The 21,428-nt window shown below is 48.8% G+C and overlaps 1 protein-coding gene across 1 annotated transcript in view; it reads right to left on the reverse strand.

Moving 5' to 3' along the window:
• The window catches only part of CREB3L4 (cAMP responsive element binding protein 3 like 4), a 211,797-nt gene extending 197,213 nt beyond the window's left edge, over nt 1-14,584 (reverse strand). The window contains exon 1 of the mRNA XM_069651524.1: nt 14,323-14,584. Coding sequence (XP_069507625.1) covers nt 14,323-14,464 — 142 coding nt within the window. The 5' untranslated portion in view covers nt 14,465-14,584. The remainder of the gene's footprint in view (nt 1-14,322) is intronic.
• Between the last annotated feature and the right edge of the window lie 6,844 nt (nt 14,585-21,428).

Genomic DNA, 21,428 nt, shown 5'->3' on the forward strand with positions numbered 1-21,428 from the left:
GGGGGTTAGTGATTTGGGGCCTGGATGGGGGTCGGTACGTTTGGGTGGTGGGGGAGGTCCATTAGGGGGTTAGTGATTTGGGGCCTTGTTGGGGGTGGGTACGTTTGGGTGGTGGGTGGGCACGGGTTGTAATGTTAAAAATATATCATAATTGAAAGAAACATTCATGAGTGGACATCCATCATTTCATGTTCAATCCATCAATTTATTAACTGGCATGTCAATGTGCAGCATTTCAAAAGTAAATGCGAATCAGTGTATCCTCTGCTCGTTGTCCATCTTGTTCACCCCCAGGAGGAGGTGCAGCCATCCCATCCCCATCCCCATCCCCATCCCCATCTCCATCCCCATCCCCATCCCCATCCCCATCTCCATCCCCATCTTCATCCCCATCTTCATCCCCATCTTCATCCTCTGTGTTTGGGGGCAGGGAATGTTCCTGCGCAAGCACAGATTGTGCAGCATGGCACAAACAAGCGTGATTTTACCCGTCTTCACTGGGCTGTAGAGCAGTGATCGGCCAGATCTGCTCAAGCAGCAGAACCTGGCCTTCAGTAGTCCAAATGTCCTCTCAATCATGCCACGTGTACGGACATGTGCCCTGTTGTACGCCTCCTCATGCCTGTTGCTTGCCCTTGGTACAGGCGTCATCAGCCATGGCGTGTGTGCATATCCAGCATCACCTACATGGGATGTAGATGTGGGGGATATGTCAGTGTTTGTTGTATCATGTCTTCATCAGATACAGTGTAATCATGGGTCATTGATCTTTCATCCATATGTGACATGCAGTGGTTGGACCGGTGGTTGATTGCCATTCCTGGGTCATTGTAGTGGAGGTTGGCATCTGGACATTGACCAGCAAATTGATGTGCAGGTGTAGTTTCCCCTGCAGGGAATATTGGTTGGTAAGTATGGCATTGTGCACTGATGTACATACATGGCGGAGTCAATCAATTGACTGTGATGATGTTGTCGATGCAGGATGTCTCATGTGCAGGCATCATATGCATTGGGGGGCATTGGTGCATATTGTGGGTGGATGTATTGAGTGGCTCCAGGTGTATGGGCCAGTGGTAGTATTGGCTGTGTGTGTCATGTGGCAGGGTGTGTACGGGCACACTTTGGCAACCTGTCATGTGTAGCTTTGTGATGTGTTGGTTGTGCTGACTATTCACTTAATGGGCGGCGAGAGGGGTGCATGTGCAGTAGTAGCGGCACACTCACATAGGTCATTACCCTGGACACACACCCCACTTCCACAGGGACTGTGCATTGGCAGTTTTACTCACCCAATAGCCATGTGCTTTGTCCAGCGTAGCGTTTCATGTACTGTGGCAATGTCGAATTGCGCAGAAACATTGAGTCATGTGTTGATCCTGAGAAACGTGTGCAGCAATGTGTAATCACTTGTGCGGCATCACATACCATCTGTACATTCAGTGAGTGGTACACTTCCCTATTGCGGTACACCATCTCGATAGCACGTGGTACTGTCAGCTCTATGTGGGTGCAATCTACTGCACCTATGCAATTTGGCATGCCTGCAATGGCACTGAAGGGCAACTTGGTGGCAATGACCTGGGCAAGGGTACGAGGTAGGGCGATGTGTTCAGACACATGGCGCAACAGGGCATCCAGTACCTGTACCAGTATTTTGGAGAAACAGGGTTGTGAAAGCCCGTGCAGCTCTCCAACTGTCGGCTAATAAGTTCCGGTGCCAAGGAAATGCAGTATCGACACCACCTTCAGGAGGGGGGGATGGTGGTGGTGATTTCAATGTGGCTGCTGATGTCGTCCTCTATCATGGTGGTGATATACATGATTGTTGGACGGCCCAGCCTGTATAATGTGTGGATCTGTCCTGGGGTTAGGTTCCAGGGTGAGGCCCTGATGCGGGGTATAGCAGGCTGCCTGCTGGGTCATGCCGGCTGGACAATAGGGTTTGGCATGGGTACAGGGTTTTCTAGGTGCCACCTGCGCCTCCGCCTCCTCCTCTGCACCATTACTGCCATCATGTGCAGAGCTGCTGCCTGCATAGTTATGTTTGGAGTTGGCCTGGGTGTGGCCCATTTGTAGGCTCCCAGTGGCCTGCTGGGTCCATCTGGGCTCATTTGGTGCACCTGTGGCCTGATTCAGATCACCAGACACTGTTTAACGTCATGTTCGCGGTGGGTGGCGACTGCCACCGTGGTCACGGTTTAGCGCTATTTTTGTGGCGGTGTTTCCATGTCCATGCTACTCGCAATGCTCGCGGTATTTGGTATTGCCAGTAACGGGGGTGAGGGGGGGTTCCGTGCAGGTGAAAATTACGGGTGCCTTGACTCTGCTGTGGCGGTTTATAGTGGTGGTATTTCCGGGTCCGTAGGTTATAATTTCCCTTAGTGCTTTCCAATGTTGCAACATTTCTGCAACATGTAACAAGTGTACAATGTACCTTCCAGTACAGCGCACTTGGGTCTATTAGTCATTTCCAAAGGCCCTAGAAACTCTCAGGAGAAGTGCAGATGTGCCTTGGACAGGGCTGGTGGCAGCTTATCATTTCACATATTTTTAACCCTTTCCGGCTAGATAAACCGCGATTACTGCGTTTGGCACAAACAGGTGGCCTGGCTCCAAAATGGCCATGCCACGAGGTTCTTTGTCCTGTCCTTTGGCCATCTTGCCCCTTCACCTTCCCGAGGTCGAGCCGACCCGGGTCAGTCCTTATTTGGGCATGCATTTTCCTGTAAAGCGCCAAACCTTCGCTGGCTTCTGCATGCGCTGTGTGGGTGCCAGAGAGTCTGCAGTGCTGTGAATGCCTGGGACCACCGTGGTCCGTGATTGGTCCACGTATGGTATGCCTGTATTTGAGCGGATCTCCCATTGGGTCCTCTTCGTTTTGGCGCGAAGGAGATTCTGGATAAGAGAAGGCCCAAACACCCATACCATGTCGATCTCTGGAGTTCTCACTGAACGAAGGATATGATCCAAGTATCCTGAAACTAAGAAGCCGAGTCGAGGAACCGCTGGTGACCCGCTGGAAGGTTTATGCACCCTGAGCCCGCTGTCGTCCCGTGGGACCGCTCTGTATCTGGTCGTCCTAGAAGGTATGCGAAGACGCTTCGACCCATTGGAATAGTGAGACCAACTATTCTCGGCACCTTCATCAAACCCTGCAAGTAAGCTCTCTCGGAAGTGTCCCTGGGAAAACCAGTGGGCTGACCAGCTTACGCAGACTCTTTGTCCTGATACCACCACCGTTTTGAGGAGGCCCTGGAAACTTGGTACGTCGCTAGCTCTGTGTTCACAGCACTCTCAAACCGAATTTCGTACACTTGGCGTTCCCAGGTCTGGAGTAAAGGGAGTGCACCCGAACCGGAGTATACACGGTTACCGTCTCGCCCAGCCGTGGTGGCGAACTTTGCAGGTGCATCACATTTGTGCCCCTCTTGCCCCTGAAGCCTGCTGCAGTGAAACTGGCCTGATCCATCCACCAGGAGCGGAGAAATTGCCACTGTCCTGTTTGGGAATCATCGCTGTATCTTCACCGCTGAAAGCCGCAGAACCGACAAATTGCCACACTTGAACCTGCAACCAAAGTGGACTCGACTGCCTAAGTTTGGTCCAGAGTGCACCGGGGGTCAATGAGTAACCCTAACCGGTGGCCCCTAGCGCCTCCATCCATTTTTGACGCATGAGTGGCCCCCGAGGGCCCCTCTCCTTTCCACTGCTAGTGCGAACTAGCAAACTATTCCCAACTCTTGAAATCGACTCTGCCCTCAAGTGGAGGCCCTCCTCGAATAGTGGGAACCTATTCTACATTGCCTCACCCACCTTCCTGAGCTGCTACAGATCCGTGAAAAGACCCCGTTTTGCCCATTTGAACTACCGCGTGCGCCAGCAGTGCAAGTATATTTGAACAATAGGCTCCACTCTTCTGAGGGATTGGACTTCCTCTTAGTTAGGAGTGTGTTGGATGCAGAAGGGACTAAAGACTATTTGCACTGCTCGTTTCCTTCCCCTTTTAGGTTGTGGACCCATTGCGTGCATTAACCCTTTAGACCCCATTGGTCTTGTATATATGTATTTAGATAGTGTTGTATTGGCTTACTAGTACTACTGTGATTTGATTTGTGTGTTGAAACTCAAAGGCCTTGAAATAAATGTATTTGTATTTTTAATATATATATACACCTGACTGGGAGTGATTTGTAAGTGTCCTTTACTCTGTGTGCTCATTGAGGTCTTTCAGTCACCCTCACCCCTCCTGAGACCTAGTCTTGACCGCCGCCAAGCTACCTTCATTGGTCTGGCTTGTCCAGAAGGTTACCCTGTTCCAAGAAACTAAGCTGGCCTCCTGAACCTCTGCCCACCAGGTCAGAGTTCAGAAATCCATCTTAACAGGTGGTAAGTTGGAGTTTTGCCTAATGTTCACTTACCGCTTGTTTTTGGGGGGCTATTACCACCGGCGCAATTACCGCCAGCAGTAATAGCTCCCCAAAATCCTATGATGTCCTATGGACCCAATGGGGAATGGGCAATAACCACCCAACCGCTACTCATGATCCGGCACCAATGGCACCGGACCGAGTAGTGGTAATGCTATTTGCGCTGGCAGTATTACTGCCGGGATACAGCCAGACTCCTGATGAGGCAGATTTCTAGCTGCAAAGAAAGTTAAGCCTTTTCATGCTGGGTGAACCTTCTTACTATAGAAGACCACCCAACCTCGAGCGCACAGGGTCGTTTTTCTCCAGTTCGCATCACAAAGCGTAGCTGCCACACCTCCTTTAAGCATCTCAACATTTGCTTTCTGACTTCAATTTTAACTATCTCCCCTACCCCAGAACAATAAAGTAGTTCCCTTGGTCTGCCTGATGCCAGTGCCTTCTGTGCCCTCAGTAGATGCTTTAAATTAAGAGGTTCAAAGCCAGGGCACAAATTCAGGGCACGAATACACAAGGTGGCCTCGGGACTGGGCCTGTTGCTATGAGCAACAATGGGCCTCATCTCGAGTTGGGTGGTACTTCGTCTGTAATACCGCCTAACTCTAATTGCGTAAACTCCAACCGGTCGGAGCTATTAGCGCCGGATCCAGGGTCAGACCGGGACAAGAAATAGGCCCGGACACACAAAAAAAGTGGCCCACCACTCGCCTCAAAAAAGTGGCCCACCCCTCTCCTCAAAAAAGTGGCCCACCCCTTCCCTAAAAAAGAGTGGCCCTCAAACCATCATCCGTGAATCGCGTCAATTCACGACTTTACAGAAAATGCTACTTATGGAGAGTTCATGTGCCTGTTACATTACAACACATTACCACTGTAACACATTTTCATGCTGCCTGCCTCTTGTCCCGGTTCTGCCCCACCCATGTCATTCTTGCTGAAAGTTGCTATCGCTGCTCAACTTCCACCCCATGGCTGCCATTGTGCTGCCCCATATGAAATTCTATCGCTGGGAGAATGTGATGAATTATTCAATTTGAGTGTAATAATATGTTGGCATTCACCTAGTAATAGTGAATAACTATTGGGCATGCAAATGCATGTCAAATGATGCTTCTATAACACGGATCACATGGCTAGAATTAGTGAATCTCTTAAATGGTGTGAACCTGTTTCCTCAGTGTCAGCAGGTCAGGGCTTTAAGTGAGCCGGGGCCTGCCGGCTCCGAAATTTCGTTTTGAGGCGGGGCCCTGCCGGGGCCCAGTAATCTCCCCTGACAGCCCCGGCCACTACACGAAAAGGCATTTTTTTCTACAGCCTGAAGCTCTCGCTCGTGTGCGAGAGCTTCAGGCTACAGAAAAAATGCCTTTCAGCCATAATGGTGCCATCGCACCTGCGAGACATCCCTTTAATCAAGAGATTCCCGTTGGCCGGGGCCACCATTATGGAGAAACATGAGGCCGCTGGAAGCAGAGGATTCGCGGGAGCTTCAGTATTTAGGAAAAAGGCCTCTGCTTCCAGTGGCCTCACCCTTCCAGCCTTAATGGTGACGCTGCCCCTCCCCAGCTGGCGAGGGGCAGCACCACCATTAAGGCTGAATAGGCAGGCGCTGTCCCCTGCCAGGCAGGGGTGCCAGTAGCCCATTGAGCTGGGGGTCGTCAAGGGGCGTGGCCTAACGGGCCATCGAGGCCCCCGCTGTTAGGCCACGCCCCCTCGATGAGCCCCGGCTCGATTTGTAGTGCCACTTAAGGCACTGCAGCAGGTGCATAACTGCCAGTGACACTGCCAGCTATGACTAGGCCGGATCCACACTGCGGATGCACACTGCGCACAGGGGGTATGTCCTGCACACAGTTGGGTAGGGGGGACTTCCACATGTTCACGAAAGGGTGCAAGGTAGGATGCCATATGCACACTGATGAGAAAAGGGAGAGTTACATAAAATGGTCAGGGCAGTATGCACTGTCCAGACAGAGGGAACAGGTGCCATGTGCACACAGTGGGGACTGCGGAGTATGCTGTGTGCAGTGCCCAGGGACGTGTGGGGAAAGAGTAGCACTCCACATGCAGAGGTGGGTTCAGGGCATTATACCACGTGCACAAAGAGAGGGTGAGAGCTAGGGGAGAGATCCACATGAAACAACAAGGGGTCTAGAGCCTTATGTGCAAGGGGGCTCCTCAATCATCATTTGCCCAGAAGGGACAGGACAGTACGCCTTCTTTGCACACAGGGACGTGTACCGTGTGCACACAAAGGGGCGAGTGAGAGTTCGCCCTGCAAAAAGAAAGGACAGTACACTGCATACTGTCAGGGCCTGTGTATATCCAGAAGGGACCGAGCAGCATCATGCTACGTGGTGCACAGAGAGAGCACGGGTGCATGCGTCACCTTCAGGCGCCGTGATGTGTGCTTGCTTTCTGAAATTGCCTACTAAATGCTCACACTTCAGCCAGCAGGGCATGTTCATCCATTCAGTGAACACACCATATCTTTAATGGTTTGCTAAAAAATGTGGCAGCTTCTCTACTGAGAACAAACTCGGCCAAAGAACCATTCCTCTGGGAATGCGCCCACTCAGGAGAGTTTACAAGCACGCTTTAGCTTATTCTGCTGCACACAGGCGAGACATCAAACTTGAAGATCAATCTTGTCCTATGAAAAAGAGTACCACCAGCAACCCCAGGTTACTCCAATGGTGTTTGCTAAAGATGCCGCAATGCTCCAATTGCAAGGACTAATTTTATAAGAAAGAGCGCCTGGTTTCGTCCCTGCTCTACCCAGGTGGGTGAACATTTATATAATACAATTGAGCAAGGTCATAGGAACCCACAAAGAGAGGAAAACACTACTCCTGACAGTCAATAGACGAACCAATGGTGGCAATGACTACTGCATGCGATTCAAATTTACTGCATCAGAGCATATGTTGCATATACACAGGGAAGAAGCATAGGACATTCAATAAAATATATACAACGTACATAAAACAGTATGCAAATACATGTGCAAAAATGACTCCTTTTGGACAAGTTTATCAGCAATTACAATCTCTATGGTCCCTTGTGGGGGATAACATGAGGAGGATAATGCAATTGCAGTACATTAAGTACAGGTCAATAGACAGGACTGTTGTTCCGTGAAAATGTTGTGACACAGAGAAAGGTCTACACAACTGTGTTTCGGCCTCAAAGCTGTTCTTGTGTGGCTGTAACTTGATCAGCCTTCATCAGGACAGAGAAGATTGGTATACAGAAAGACCCTATGTAATCCGTCAAAACAATGGACAGAAAGGGAAGTCAGGAGTGTGTGGGTTTCCAAGTGGTAAAAAACCATTTCTAATGCATCAAATGCTGGCCTCTCAGAGAGAGACTCTGTGAATTATGAGTCAGGTGGCGCGAGAGGCGACGTGATGGCCTAGGTGTTGAGGAAGGGAGGCTTCTTGAAGAGGTGGGTCTTGAGTTCTTTTCTGAATTGTAGGAGCAGGGGATGCAAGTAAAGGAGGCACTATGCGTTTTACATAGTTAGGCAAAATTAAAATGAAGAAGCACAAAGTGTGTGCAACCCAAAAAACATTCAATGTGCGCAGCCCACTTTTTTTAGAGCCTACGTTCAGTGTGGACTGACAACTGTAGCAACTTACTGTTGCCTCAAATTATAAGGTTCCACTCGGTCTTCGCACTCTTCAATAGATGCGCCCCTTGGGTTCTAGCCCAGCAACATTGCGGCTGGCTTCTGCTGCTGCTGAGGCCTTCACAGGTGGTGTGGTGTTCAGCCTGGAAGGATGGAACTTTGCTGGTCATGGCCTTTAAACAGAACCCTTGTGTTGGCCTCTCGTAGACAAGGGGATGGGCGAAAGAAGCAGAGACAGCAGTCTATGATTCCAAGAAGCGCATCTGGGAAAGAGCCCAAAGGGCATCTAAATGTACCGTAATTAAGGGGTGTGCTTAAGAACTCTCTTTGGGGTGGTACCTAACTCCCCAAAGAATGAGCATGGTCTACCCAGACAAATGGTCAAGATCTTTGGGGGGGCTGCAAAGAGAGTTGTGATTGCGTATGTGCTGGCATTGCCCCAAAGCACACCTGGTCTGGAAAGATATTGTAGCAGGAATTAAGCAGATCACATGGATTCAACTGCCCCTAGCTATGGGGTGGGCTGACCTGGGTGAGAATGGGGATTATCCAATGGCAGGTCGGAGGGCGCGCATTATAAAAGACTGGATATTGCAGGATGACCAATCATCTCCAAATGGTGGAAATATATATGGAATGGGAAGGATTACTGCCACATATAATGAGCAATTTCCTCCACACTTGCAAAGGGCCTCATCAAGATTTGGGCAGTACCCCGAATGGGATACCACCCAACTGTATTTACGTTACCGCACACCCGTCCAGTGGTATTACTGCCGGATCACAGCTTCAGCGGTAAACGCAATTCCCCACTCTCCATTGGGTCCATTGGACACAATGGGGAATTTTCAATGCAATTACCGCTGGTGTTATTACTGTGTGGTATTTGCGCCAAAAATCAGCATTTTTCTGTGTGTTTAACCCCAGCTCTGAGCTGGGGGTAAACAAGCAGTAGGGCCTCATCACGAGTTGGGCAGTAGCCCTTAAATGCAGCAGTAACGCTATTACCGCTGCACTTAAGGGTCTGCCAAAACATGAGTATGATGTGTTTACCCCTAGGTCAGAGATGGGGGTAAATTGCGCTGAATTTCCCCATTGGGTCCAAAGGACCCAATGGGGAATGGGGAATTACGTCTACCGCTCAATCCGTGATTTGGCATTAATACCGCCAGATGATTGGGCAGTAGCGCAAATACAGTTGGGCGGTATCCCAGTCGGGATACCGCCCAACTTGTGATAAAGCCCATACTCATGTTTGGGCGGACCCTTAAATGCAGCGGTAATAGCGTTACCACCGCATTTAAGGGCTGCCGCCCAACTCATGATGAGGCCCAAAATCTGGTCTTCTTTTATATTTTGATGTCAAGATAATTACCGAAATACCTAGCATCAGGTTATCCTGCACTATTTTCCATTCTTTAAAAACAAGGAATGAGCTTGTTGGAAATGAAAACTGGGAGAGGGCCTGGTGGGATGTGGTGGTACAAACGTAATCTCTGTACTAATGCACTATCTTGTGACTTACTGGTGAACCTGACTACCGTGAAATAAATTGAGTTTTTTATTGCAATGATGAATTTCAAATTCAAATAACAGAAAGCTTTAAAAAATAAACCACAAATTAACTGTTGTCGGTGGACTTTTGGTCTTGGAGGGACTTATTTAATTATTATATATATGAAAGACACAACTTTGGTTCCCTATTGGACCCTCAGTCAGGATAATTTAGAACTTGACTGACAGCCAATTTTGCTAAAGTCTAGAAACGTTGTTCCCAACTCTCAGTCTCCGTCAAGGCGCTACATGCCATGATGCTAGTGATCACGGTTTGGTATACCAAGTCCAAGTGCTTGACCACGTTATTCATCCTAATGTTGGTTCCATCGGGGATGGAGTTGCCACTGGTATAATTGACAACTAGGCGCTGCTAGCGTGCCCTCTGTAATGGCTGCAGTTACCCATAGCAGAGCCCAGAAATTAATCTATTCCCCCTTTTACCTGGAGGCTGAGTCTGACAGATTCCCAAAGGCCCATGGGCCCGCTGAAAGCCTGGGTTGTCTCCCTGGCCCTGAATGGTACTGAACCTTCCCAGCAGCCGCAGCATGAGAGGGCTGGCACAAGACTCGGGTGTAGGAGACTTAGAGCTGGAAACTGGTGAACACAGCACAGGTAACGTTAGAGAAGAGATGCTATGGGGTAGGCTTACGTCTTCCATTCACGCCTGAGAGGCCAACGCATGTCAAGGGGATCATTTCGGCAGAAAATGCATTTTTGGGGAAAAGGGCTCTGGGGGAAGAAAGCCTAAAAGCCACCAAAAAAAACCAAAGAAGTCATTGGGCCTCATTATGAGGTCAGCGGTACAACCCGTGGGTAGACGGCTGGCTAGCGACGACCCTGTTAGACTGTTTCCGCTGCCTGACATCCTGACGCCACAGGGATATCATGGCAGGTGGCGCAACGGTAAATCCCCATAGGACTCCACGGGAATGAAGACGCTGAAGCACCGGCACCGTTGTTAACGGTGCCGGTGCTTCAGGTAAAACACTGATGGTAGGGGCCTGAACTCCTAGCAGGTCAGGCCTGCAGGGAGTTCTGTGCCCCTACCGGCAAACTCGCAGGTTGGCGGTCTGGAAAGGGTGCCAGTACGTTGCTACCGGCACCCTTTTTCCAGACCGCCAAACTTGTAGTGATGCCCATATGTCAGAGAAGGACGCCTCTCTGTGGCTTATGACATTATCTATTGTGGGCACCCCGGTAAAGATGAGGCTTCTGAAATTTGGAGAGCTGGCTACTATTGACCATGCCAACCCAATGCAGAGAAAAAGTCCTGCAAAGAAGGCCAATTCCTGAAAAGGCAAGCAGGCCCAGGAAAACACTTCTGGGGAAATCCCGGACTCTTGCCAGGATGAATCTGAGGGGCCTTCATCAGAGATGAGTTCAATGCCACGAGGGACCCCACCGAGAGTGGTGTTGCACGCCACCAAAGTAAAGCGCACTGAAGCTGCCATGCTAGTCCTTTTATCCCAGGCACAGAAAGCTCGATATCAGGTCCACTGGAGAAAACGTGCTGAATGAGGCCATCGCACCACTGCTTTTACCTTGTATCACTCGCGAGAGGTTATACGCAGTGTATGCAGTACATGGCAGAGGGCGGGAGAACAGCTTTCTCATGTAATGTTTGCACTTGGAGGCACCCGGGAAAATAAAAACAATCCATCCAGTTTGGGGAGGAAAGGTCCCATTGGTTCATTCCAACAGCCTGGCTTCAGACGCCCAAAAATTCTGTCTTTCATGAAGAACTTTAGTGACCTCACACTTTACGCTGAGGATAATCTAACCACCGCCCCATTAAAGCCGCAGTGGCCTTAGAGCACGCCTTCCCACACTATGTGGTTGAGCAGGACCGGTCCAGTAAGCGGAAGCCTCACGGGCAAAGCTAGGCAAATGTACCCGAGAGTTGAGCCAACTAACCTACAACGTACTTACCCCAGCCAAAAGAAATGCCGTCACGCTGTAACGTAACAATCACAAAGCTTGCTCGTAACAGCCCAAACACTGTACTCTATTTCCACCAGATGGAAAATACGGGATAAACTGGTTCCATTGTGGACCCATTTGTCGAGCGCAAGCCTTCTCTGAGAAGGAAACTGCCCTTTTGCCAAGAATTTGCAGTAAATTAGATGAGTCTGCTCCAGGAGCGACTGCAGACATACATTGAGGTCTTGGTGCGGAACCAAGAAGCACACACTTGAGGCGCTTGATTGCAACAGGCCAGTGCCTGCTCACTAGGCCCTTGTCACAGAAGTCATTAGAGTTTAGGTCTGGGAGCAGCTGCGTCATCCTGCCGACCGAGGCCTTCTACAAAACCAGATCAATTGATCCAGTTCTCCATTTTAGAACGATTTGATTAGGAAGTGTGATGCACGCCTGTCCTCGGGCAGACCACATACCAGCCCACTCTACCCAGCACTGATCGGATCATGGGATATTGGCAGGTGGCCTAGGCAGGCAGGACTGGGCAGAGAACAGCCTTCTGCATGCCCCAGGCCTATAGTCTGTTCACAACCAGGTCCTTTGACCGTAACACACCAACAGCCATGTTTCGGAGGCAAGACAGTGAGATTCCTTCCCTACTTGTGGTATAGATTTGGTTTCCTGTAGACAAGGCAGGTTTCATAACTTTAGAATTCATAGCAGATTTGTAAATCACACGCAGATTTTCTGGCTCTGCCCGCTTGAGCCAGGGGGTGGGCGAAACAGGGGCCTAGTAGCCAAACAGAAGGCACCCATTCACTTGCAATTGGAAATGTTGCCACTGTACAGTGAGTGTTGTTTGATAAAGCACTTTCCCTTCTCTTTTGTATGACACTAGGAAGTATAGTGCGTACTTGTATTGTCATGTCAGCAGATTTTTAGGTTCCAGCTGGAAATGTTAACTTTCCCTGCAGAAATCAAGCGCACATTGACCTCCCCAGAGTAGGATCTACCTGTGAGAAGGCCCAAAGGCTGGATCCAAAAATCCATTCCCATCACAAGTTAATAGAAGCCCAGGACACAAGAGGTCACATAAGTAGCTAGCCTGTAGTCCCCCCGAAGAAAATCACAGATAAGTAAACGTGTTTACTACAGAGAGTCTCACCCCTGCCCTCAACCACTATGTGGGGTCTGGGTTTTCCAGAGCGCCTACAGGGCTCATATCAGATTATGGGGTCCCTGTGACAATTCAGAGAACCTTCTCCCACTCCATAGATTCAATGCCTGCTTGTGAACATCAAAGTTCAGATATGCTGGACAGCGCAGGTCACCCTGCCTTTAGAGCATTGACACTGCAGAGCTTGGGTCCCCGCCCTTCAGTGCTCAGACACACTGTGAAGCCTGGCCATCCCTCTCCAGGGCTCAGACCCCCGCACAGAGAGGCCCACCTTCCCACCAAGCCAGGAACGCAGTCAGTCCTGTTCACCTCTTTCAGTTGAAAGGGGCCTTGAGCATCAGGGGGACTCTCCGCAACCACCCCCATGTTGCCAGATAGTAGTCTTATAACAGGGCAATACATTCCTTTCTATAAATAAATATCACTTTAATTCTGGGGCTTTTACGTTCATTCTGGGGCTTACAATGTGCACTTTGCAGCGCTCGCTTTACAGGCTGCATTTGGTGGAGGCCCTCCTGCCATTCCCTCACCTTCCCTCGGGGTCTACAGAAGTGTATCACCTGATTGTCTTTTAACACTGGTTCCTCCACATCAGCCACTTGCTGACAAAGAATGATGGAAAGCTTTTCAGTGAACATTTAGCGTTACAGCTCCCCGTTGGCTGTTCTGATGATAATCGGATGTTATTAGCCCTGGCTGTATTTCTTTGTCTCCATTATAATGTATGCACCCCACGGCTGCCTCAGACTATGTTCCGCTCAAAGCAAGGGGGGCGGGCAAGGCCTGCCGACCACGTTAATTCCCAGGGCAGAATCTCAGTTTGCTGCTGTTCATGTGGTGCCATGACATTCCTTGTCACGGGCAAAGGTGGGGGCTGGAGGGCACACTTGATGTGTAACGCGCCCGAGGACTTGATGGGGGCTGATAATTTGGAATGTTGACGTAGCAGGGTATGTTCGAGGGGTTGCGATGGTTGCAAACAGTGGGGGAAATGTCTACTACATCATATCACAGCAATGCAAAGACACGTCCGCTTCACACTGTGGAACACAAACCCACGTGATGCCTGTGGTCTGTGTAATTCCCTGACACCCGCTGCAGAGGTCGGTGCGGCACGGCAACTTCTGGTTCTCCAGTTGTTTTGGACTAAAACTCCTATCATCAACTTTTGGTTCTGCATTTTTTTTGGACTACAACTCCTATCAGCCCCAGCCGGCATAGTTAATGGCGAGGCATCATGGGAGTCCCAGTCCAAAACATCTGGCGGACCCCAACATCTTGCGTAACAAAATCCTAATGGAACCGCTTCGCTCATTCTTCATTAGGTGTATAAGCCTTACGTGCAAAAACAGAAATGTCTGTATATTAACACCCATGCGCGAATTTCTGAGTTCCACTGCCGCCCTCCGCAAGGAGCAACCGCCCCATAGTTTATACGTGCGGTGCAACCCCTCCCCCTGCAGAGGACTGACCCAGCCTGCTCTGCCCCCGCAGTTCGAGCACCTGCGAGTTGTACCAAAAAAGTCCTGACGGCGGTTTCAATAATAAAAACAAAGCGTCACGACTCCCTTCAACTGCCATGTTCCCAAACTTCTCCCCGAGCGATGTCTTACCTCGCGCGACGGCGGCCCGCAGTCCCACGAAAGTCCCAGACGTCTGTGGCCGCCCAGGCACCTGCAGGGAAACCGGTACAGCGTGCACCAGGATCTCCGCATCCTGGACGAAGAGAGCGTCCAAGTTCCGCCCCTTGGGCATGGCCCTGGGGTGGGCCTGTTTACCGAGGCCCGAGGAGTGGAAGCGTCTCTTCCGCAGCCTACAGCCCTCCTACACCACACGGAACACAATCTCCTGACGGGTGTGTGGGGGTGTGTGTGCACCCATGGCGCAAAAATCTCGCGGAAGTAAATAACTCGTTTGTTACAAAAAAAAAGGTGTGTGCACCTGTGAGGAAGGTGCTACGCCGGTGGAGCAGCCAGAGCTCGTATTTCTGGGTTTGGCAACTCGCAAGATTGTATCAGGACTCTCATTGTTGCATGCAGCGCTCTCAAATTGTCCCAGACCGAGCATTAGTCTTGCATTCTATTTTTTTTTTTAGTTTTAACTATTAAGTGGCAGGCAACAGCTATAAGCCAACATTATTACATTGCAGTACATCTTTGAGGGGCATGAAACGTGAGGAGGAACACCCAACTTTTAGGTGTTGTTTGACTACTTACCCACCCGCCCACTGACTGCCCGTGGCCATTCTAATTCCTATGCCCATTACCACTGAATACTTAGCCATCTTCAGCCAAAAAACACATCCTCCTGGGACCTCTTTGAGCTATCTCCAACCAGCAGTAACCTCAAACTCTGGCCGAACAGTTTTATATCCAAGCAGTCTGCTGAGAATTAATGACTTAATAACACCTTAATAAAAATGTCTTAGCCAAGTGTGTCTTCAGCCATTTGATTTATATCTGTTGCTTTCACGAAAGTCCTGTTGCAAACATGCATTGGCAAAGCCAACATGTTTGGCTTGTGTATACGTATTAGACAGACATCTGTCAGGCACTGCTATCATACGCCCAGGTAATCATGCCATTTTTAATGTTTTGCCGTTTTATGGCCAGGTAGCAGTGCCACAGTTATGGCAGTGCCTGGCAAACGGCTATCCCATGCCTACACAAAAGCCAAAACTGTTGGATTTGCAAATTCTTGCTCCCCTTTGGCCTGTGCAACCTAGAGATTTGCTGTTCTCATTACAAATACCGAGCTGCAAATCATGGAATGCTGAGACAAAAACAGGACTAGATGAGAAACTCATGCCTGACGCGAAGGAACGTGACTCAAAGGGTCGCCTGTTCATGATTGCCTCGTTAGTTCCTGATTTACTCCGCCGGTAGAAGCAGCAATCCTGCAAGAAACGTTAGCTGCGCATGGGTTGTGGGAGCTCATCGACTCTAAAAACAGGCCACCCTTTCAGAGCAAATAATTCAGTCACCCACAAGCAGATCACACACAGCTGGACAGGGGGCACCACCGGGGATGTGGAACGTCTTAGAAGAATGTTAAACACAGCTCTTAGGATCGCTCGAGGAAAGGATGATGCAATGCATGCAATATGCCCTCCCTTCCTTCCTCATTGCTTGTCGGACAACTCCCCATGCTTTCGGGTGTGACCCCGGCCTGTTTAGACCTTCTTGGCCCCACCCCCTTGAACTTTCACGCATAATGACGCAGCAGCTTGCTGCATGGAGCTTGCTCAGTTTTTTCAAGCGAATGTATTGGCTATTCGACATAAAGGGGGTCATTAGAAGTTTCCCAGTGCAGTAAAAATGCTGGTAAAAGTGCTGGTAAATCCGTCACCGGCACTTTTACCGCACCGGGAAACTGTCGGAATTACCGGCACCCAGAATTCCGGTGCCGGTAACTCCGGCAATCCCCACCAAGGAGTCCGGGATATCAGGCGGCAGAAATGGTAGGTCAGTTTGCCAGTATCCGGCCGGGAATGCTGGCAGTATGCTGGCAGACTTATAATGAGGCCCAAAATCTTCGGTGGTAGGCCTATAAAGACGTTTAATCTGAGCGCTGTATAAATGAAGTGCAACCAGCGGCGATACCCCAGTTTTCTAATTTTCAACTCCTAGGGGCCAAATTCTGCAAAAAAGTTTTTTTGGGGGGGGGGGGGCAATTGATGAGATGCGATAATGCATCTAATTAATTATGCCAAAAAAGGTGCAGCCCAATCCATGAAGCGCATTCCGATGACCGTTTTCCCTCCCTTTGCACCCATGCCCGAATAAGGGGGTATTTTTGCGCATTTCAATGTCCACCCTGAATCCACAAATGTGAAGCACCCTGAAATGCACAAAAAAATCGATGAGATTAACAAGCGCCTGTTTAGACAAGGCACAAGGGACGGCACAGTCAGTGAGAGGTTCATTTCTGAACCTTTCGTGCATTTTCTTTGAAATCAGAGAAAGGCGGTGGGAATCGCTGCTCTCCCACTTCCATTTCTATCCTTCAAACAAGGATAGAAATGCAGTGCCTTGAAGGGCCCGTCACAGTGAAATGCACTTGCAGGACCCACACGGGTGCTGGGAGCCGTCCAAGCCTCTACTGAATATGATTGTGCAAGGTGGCTGGCCACCACATATTGTGTGCCACTGCCTACCTTCCCCCCGTCCCCCCTAAATGTGGAGGTCACCGCTGACAATAAAATGGACTGTGAATTACTGAAATGAATGCAAATAGCGCATCCTCTTTGTTTTTATTATTAGTGTTAATGTTTGGGAATCTGGCCCGTAGACTCTATCGCCCTTTTGTAAGGTCGTAGCTCTTCCTCCCCATTAGATCTGTGCCCCACCTACATGCTTCAGAGTGTTATTCCACAATCCCACTGCATCTATCGGCGTTTCTCAACAAGCTCCGATACTTTGGCACTTGTCCCCTAGCTGTAAACAAGTCCTCATTAAGTTTATCTTAAAAAAAAAACATGAACTAAAATGGCCGAGAATGATCGCTGTATTTCCGGGAACACGTACTGGAGAGCATTGTTACTGCAGAGCCGAAGGACTGTGTGTGGACTCCGCCTCGCGAGATGGCACTCCAGCAACCTTAGCCCTTACTGAGCTGAGAAGAGATCCCTCCAGGCAGCTCACCACGTCCTCGCCTGGCATTGCCTGATCCCTGCCGCAAAGAGGGTCTGGTGTATTTATTTGGGATGAGCAACAAGAAAGAGAGGTAGAGAGAGAGGAGAAAATGGGAGCCCTGTGCAGGGGTCAGTAGGAAGGAGGGGGGCGAGAGGTTGAGATGAAGGAGAGTAAAAGAATGGAGAGCAAAGTTGAGGGGAACAGTGGGCATACATCAGGGTAACTGAGTTCTCCTAGTCTGCTGGACACTATAAAGGCTCTCATTACAAGTTTGCTGGTACCCTGCTGGTAACTCCGGCGGGATACCGGCAAACTGCTCTACCAATTCCGCTGCCTGATATCCCGGTATTACCAGGATATTCCAGGTGGTGGAAAGGGCGATAAATCCCCATTCCATGGAGTCTCATAGGTTCCATGGGCCTCATTACGAGGGTGGCGGTAACCCACCGATGCCCCCGGCGGGTGGCCGTCTACCCCATAACCCTGCTTCCACCGCCTGAGATCCTGGTGCCACCAGGACATTACATATCAGGCTACAGAAAATGTTGTGCCCCATTCCCATGGAGTCCAATAGGACTCCACCAGAAAGGGTTCATGGAAGCACCAGCACCGTTGTCAGCGGTGCCGGTGCTTCTGTGGCAACCCTGCACCGGCAGGCAGAGTTGTAGTCTGCGGTCTGGAAAGAGTGCCGGTACGTTGGTACCGGTATCCTTGTTTCTGGACCGGCAGGCTCGTAATGAGTCCCATGGAGGGAATTGACGGAATTACCGCCACCGGTAAGAGCGGCTCTTGGCTGGAGGTAAATCAGTGACCCCCCACTGGCAAACTTGTGTTTTGCCGGTGCAAGAAAAGTGCCAGAATTTCTGGCAATTTTCCCGCACCTGCAAACCCATAATGAGGCCCGATGTCTGTATGCAAAATAGTACTTGGTATGATGCATTAGACTGCTTTAGACCCTTTCAAAGTGCTGTGGCGTGAGGAGAAAGGGAAGGGGAGTGGGTATAAGAGAAAAAGAGGGGGGAGATCAAAGGAGCATACCAGTGGATGGCTCATGGGTTTAGTGCTCACCGCTGACATGGGGCAAGTCTGCATTTCACAAGTTTGAATCCTGGCCGGGCCAGCCAATACGTCCATTCTTCCGAGAGAGAAACATTGTAGCAGTAATTTGGGTAATAAATGCACTTATTACAGTGCTTAAAAGCAGGAGGCAATACTATATATAAAAGTGATGTTATTGTTACTTATTGTTAGGAGCTGGTGAGGCTGAAGGAGAATTCCGGAAGTGACCATGGAAAGAAGCAGGGCTTAACACAACCTCAGAATTTACGCAACGAATTTCGAAAGGGAGTAGGATATACAGAACCTAGTGGAGCGGTTCCCTCCGCTTAATGGCTCACCCTCTTCGCAGGCTACCTCCTGAATGGATGTATTTCCCTTCAGAGCCCAGAGCTTGTCTTATTTAGAATAAGGGACAGCAAGGGGCACTACCAGGCAAATGCCTATTCATTGACCTAAGTAGACAAGGATTGTGGGAGGACACGGGCGTCAAGGTTTAAAGGATGTCGCCCGCCACAGGTTGCTAAGTGACAGGCCTTGACACTCTCCTAGTCCAGAGCAGAAAGGTCTAGGCTGCAGAGACCATGTCCTGGCAATAGGTTGCTTTTGTACATTACCATATAGGCTATACTGGACTGTGGGCTCTGCCTACAAAGAACAGTTAGGAGTATTAGGAATGTGTGGCAGGCAGAGTGCTCAGATGGGACCCATCGAGGATTAGGCCATGGCTCTGCAGGAGATGGAAGCGATCAGCAAAATCATAGAGTTACTCAGCCTGGCACTTGTAACTGGATGGCAGGACAGCACATCATGTTATGTCACTTGTCTCATAAAGGTCAGGTTGTCTAGCACCCACCCCAAAAAACTGGAGCTCCCACTATATATTATCCAGCAACTAATTACGGATAGAAACCCTCAGCGTGATTCAGTCTTGTTTACATTTCCTTGACTTGCTAAACAGGGTGTCAACAAATAGAGACATCAAATTATTACCCATAAATGTACATTTCTTACTAGGTAAACATCCTGAAATATATGCCCAAAACATATTTGTAAAAGGAGACACAAACTCTATCCTAAGAATTTATAATATGTATATTATAGTATGGCGGTCGCCACACTATAGTTAAGGTGTGTACCTAGTTCCATAGGAAACCCAAACATGGAATTACTAATAACTTTTGACTTGCAGTACCGATTTGGCGGATATTTTCCAAACAAAATGTTTGTCCTGGGCACCATCCTCCCTTCAACCCTGCAGACTGGACATTTTGAGAAAGATTCATTAAAAAATCAAAAAGTTATTAAGAAAGCAAAAACGTGCTGTTTTTGGCCTACTCCTATTCATTGTCCCATAGAGAAAAACTCAAAAATTCTGCACAGGGCAAAAACCGCTGGACGGAATTTGACCAAATAAGAAACAACTTAAGCATGAAGCATTGACACGCTTTTATGATAGTGATCACAGGTCTTCAGTGATGTTTATAGTTTTAATATTATTCATTGTTGTTATTACCTTATTGTTTTTTCATTCTGATTTTAAATAATGAATTGTTGCTATGTGCTGTTCGCTTAATGGAACATGCTTTCTGGATAAAACTTTGCTGCTGTTGTCAAAAAAGAGTATTTACCTATGCCGCACTGTCTATGTACCCCATGCCATAGACAACCCATGTAATCCCAACTCATAATTTAGTGGTATTTTAAAAACAAGTGGTATTTAAAAGACCGCATTTTTACCATTACCACCCTTCCCATAATGCACCTCTATGTGAGCTATATAAAAGCAGAACAGGCAGCTGTAAGGTAACCCTGCTCTCTGGTCCTGGCCTGTTAAGACTCGATCCATGGGGGAGGAGGGTCTGTGCCTTTAGCAGCTCGTGGCTGACAAACAAGCTAAAACAGAGGTTTTGACTAGGAAATCAACAATCAATTTAAGCTTTCATTGCAGGGAACTATATAGTGTAGTTTTGTAAAAAGGCCTCTTGTAATGTTCAAACTTGACTTTCATCATAAAAGTAGTCGGTTACTTTGCAGGTCTGGTCCCTCTTCACTAATGTGTACATAACTTTACCCAAGAAGCATTTGGGTTGCAGAATCTGAGGGCTTGCTCGGAAGTTCACAAAGGAGACACTAAAGATGCAAATTAGTGTAACATCTTGACAGAGTCAAAAAACCTGTTCCTCTGTTCGTACGTAAATGATGTGAACCCAGTGAGTTGTAGGTCAGCAGGACGAGCACTTTGAAACCTATTGGTCGTAGTGCCAGGGACATCACTTCACCAAAATGCCAGGGGTAGCGGTAGTGACATCACATGACCATTGACCTCTGATGGCATCACAGAAAGTGATGTCATTTGACCCCACCCCGAAGTGACATCACGGGAAGCGATGCAACACCACTTTTTTCACCACTTGACAAAACAGGAAATGGCATCACATAGCATTGTTCCTAAGTACACTACGAAAAATATGGTAACGATATCACTGTAATGTGATATACATTTCATACAAGAATGGATCATCATATGTATCGTTAATATCAGTGTGTATAGGCCCATATTACCAAATTACTGTGAATGCAAGCAGACGTCCAAGGCCAAATGATAACGATGTGTTATTGTGTAGCACTTATGCTGAAGCACTTTATATAGAACAAATATACATACAATATCGCCCAACCTGTGTTGGTACTCCTTTATCGACCTCAGAAGGATGAAAGGCTGAGTTGGCCTTGCCAGGATTTGAACCTGCAAATCACACACACATCGCAGCTCCACCCACTGAGCCATTTTACCGGCTATAGCTATCTTACCAGCTATAGTAAAATGAGCAATTAAATGTCTGAATGTTCTCAAAGTCAGAAATCAAATTGCACTCTGTAGTGGATATCATTAAACTGGTAGCTCAGATTTAACAGCAGGCCAGTTCATCTGCAGGTCTGGTCTGGTGCAAAGTTGTCCACATGTCAAGCCTGTGTGGGTCTACTTGTCAGGCTTCAGAGGTTGGCAAAATGCAGGATTCATAACT

The sequence above is a fragment of the Ambystoma mexicanum genome, chromosome 1p (genome assembly GCF_040938575.1).
Source record: "Ambystoma mexicanum isolate Mex_15411 chromosome 1p, UKY_AmexF1_1, whole genome shotgun sequence".
In the NCBI taxonomy this organism is placed as follows: Eukaryota; Metazoa; Chordata; class Amphibia; order Caudata; family Ambystomatidae; genus Ambystoma; species Ambystoma mexicanum.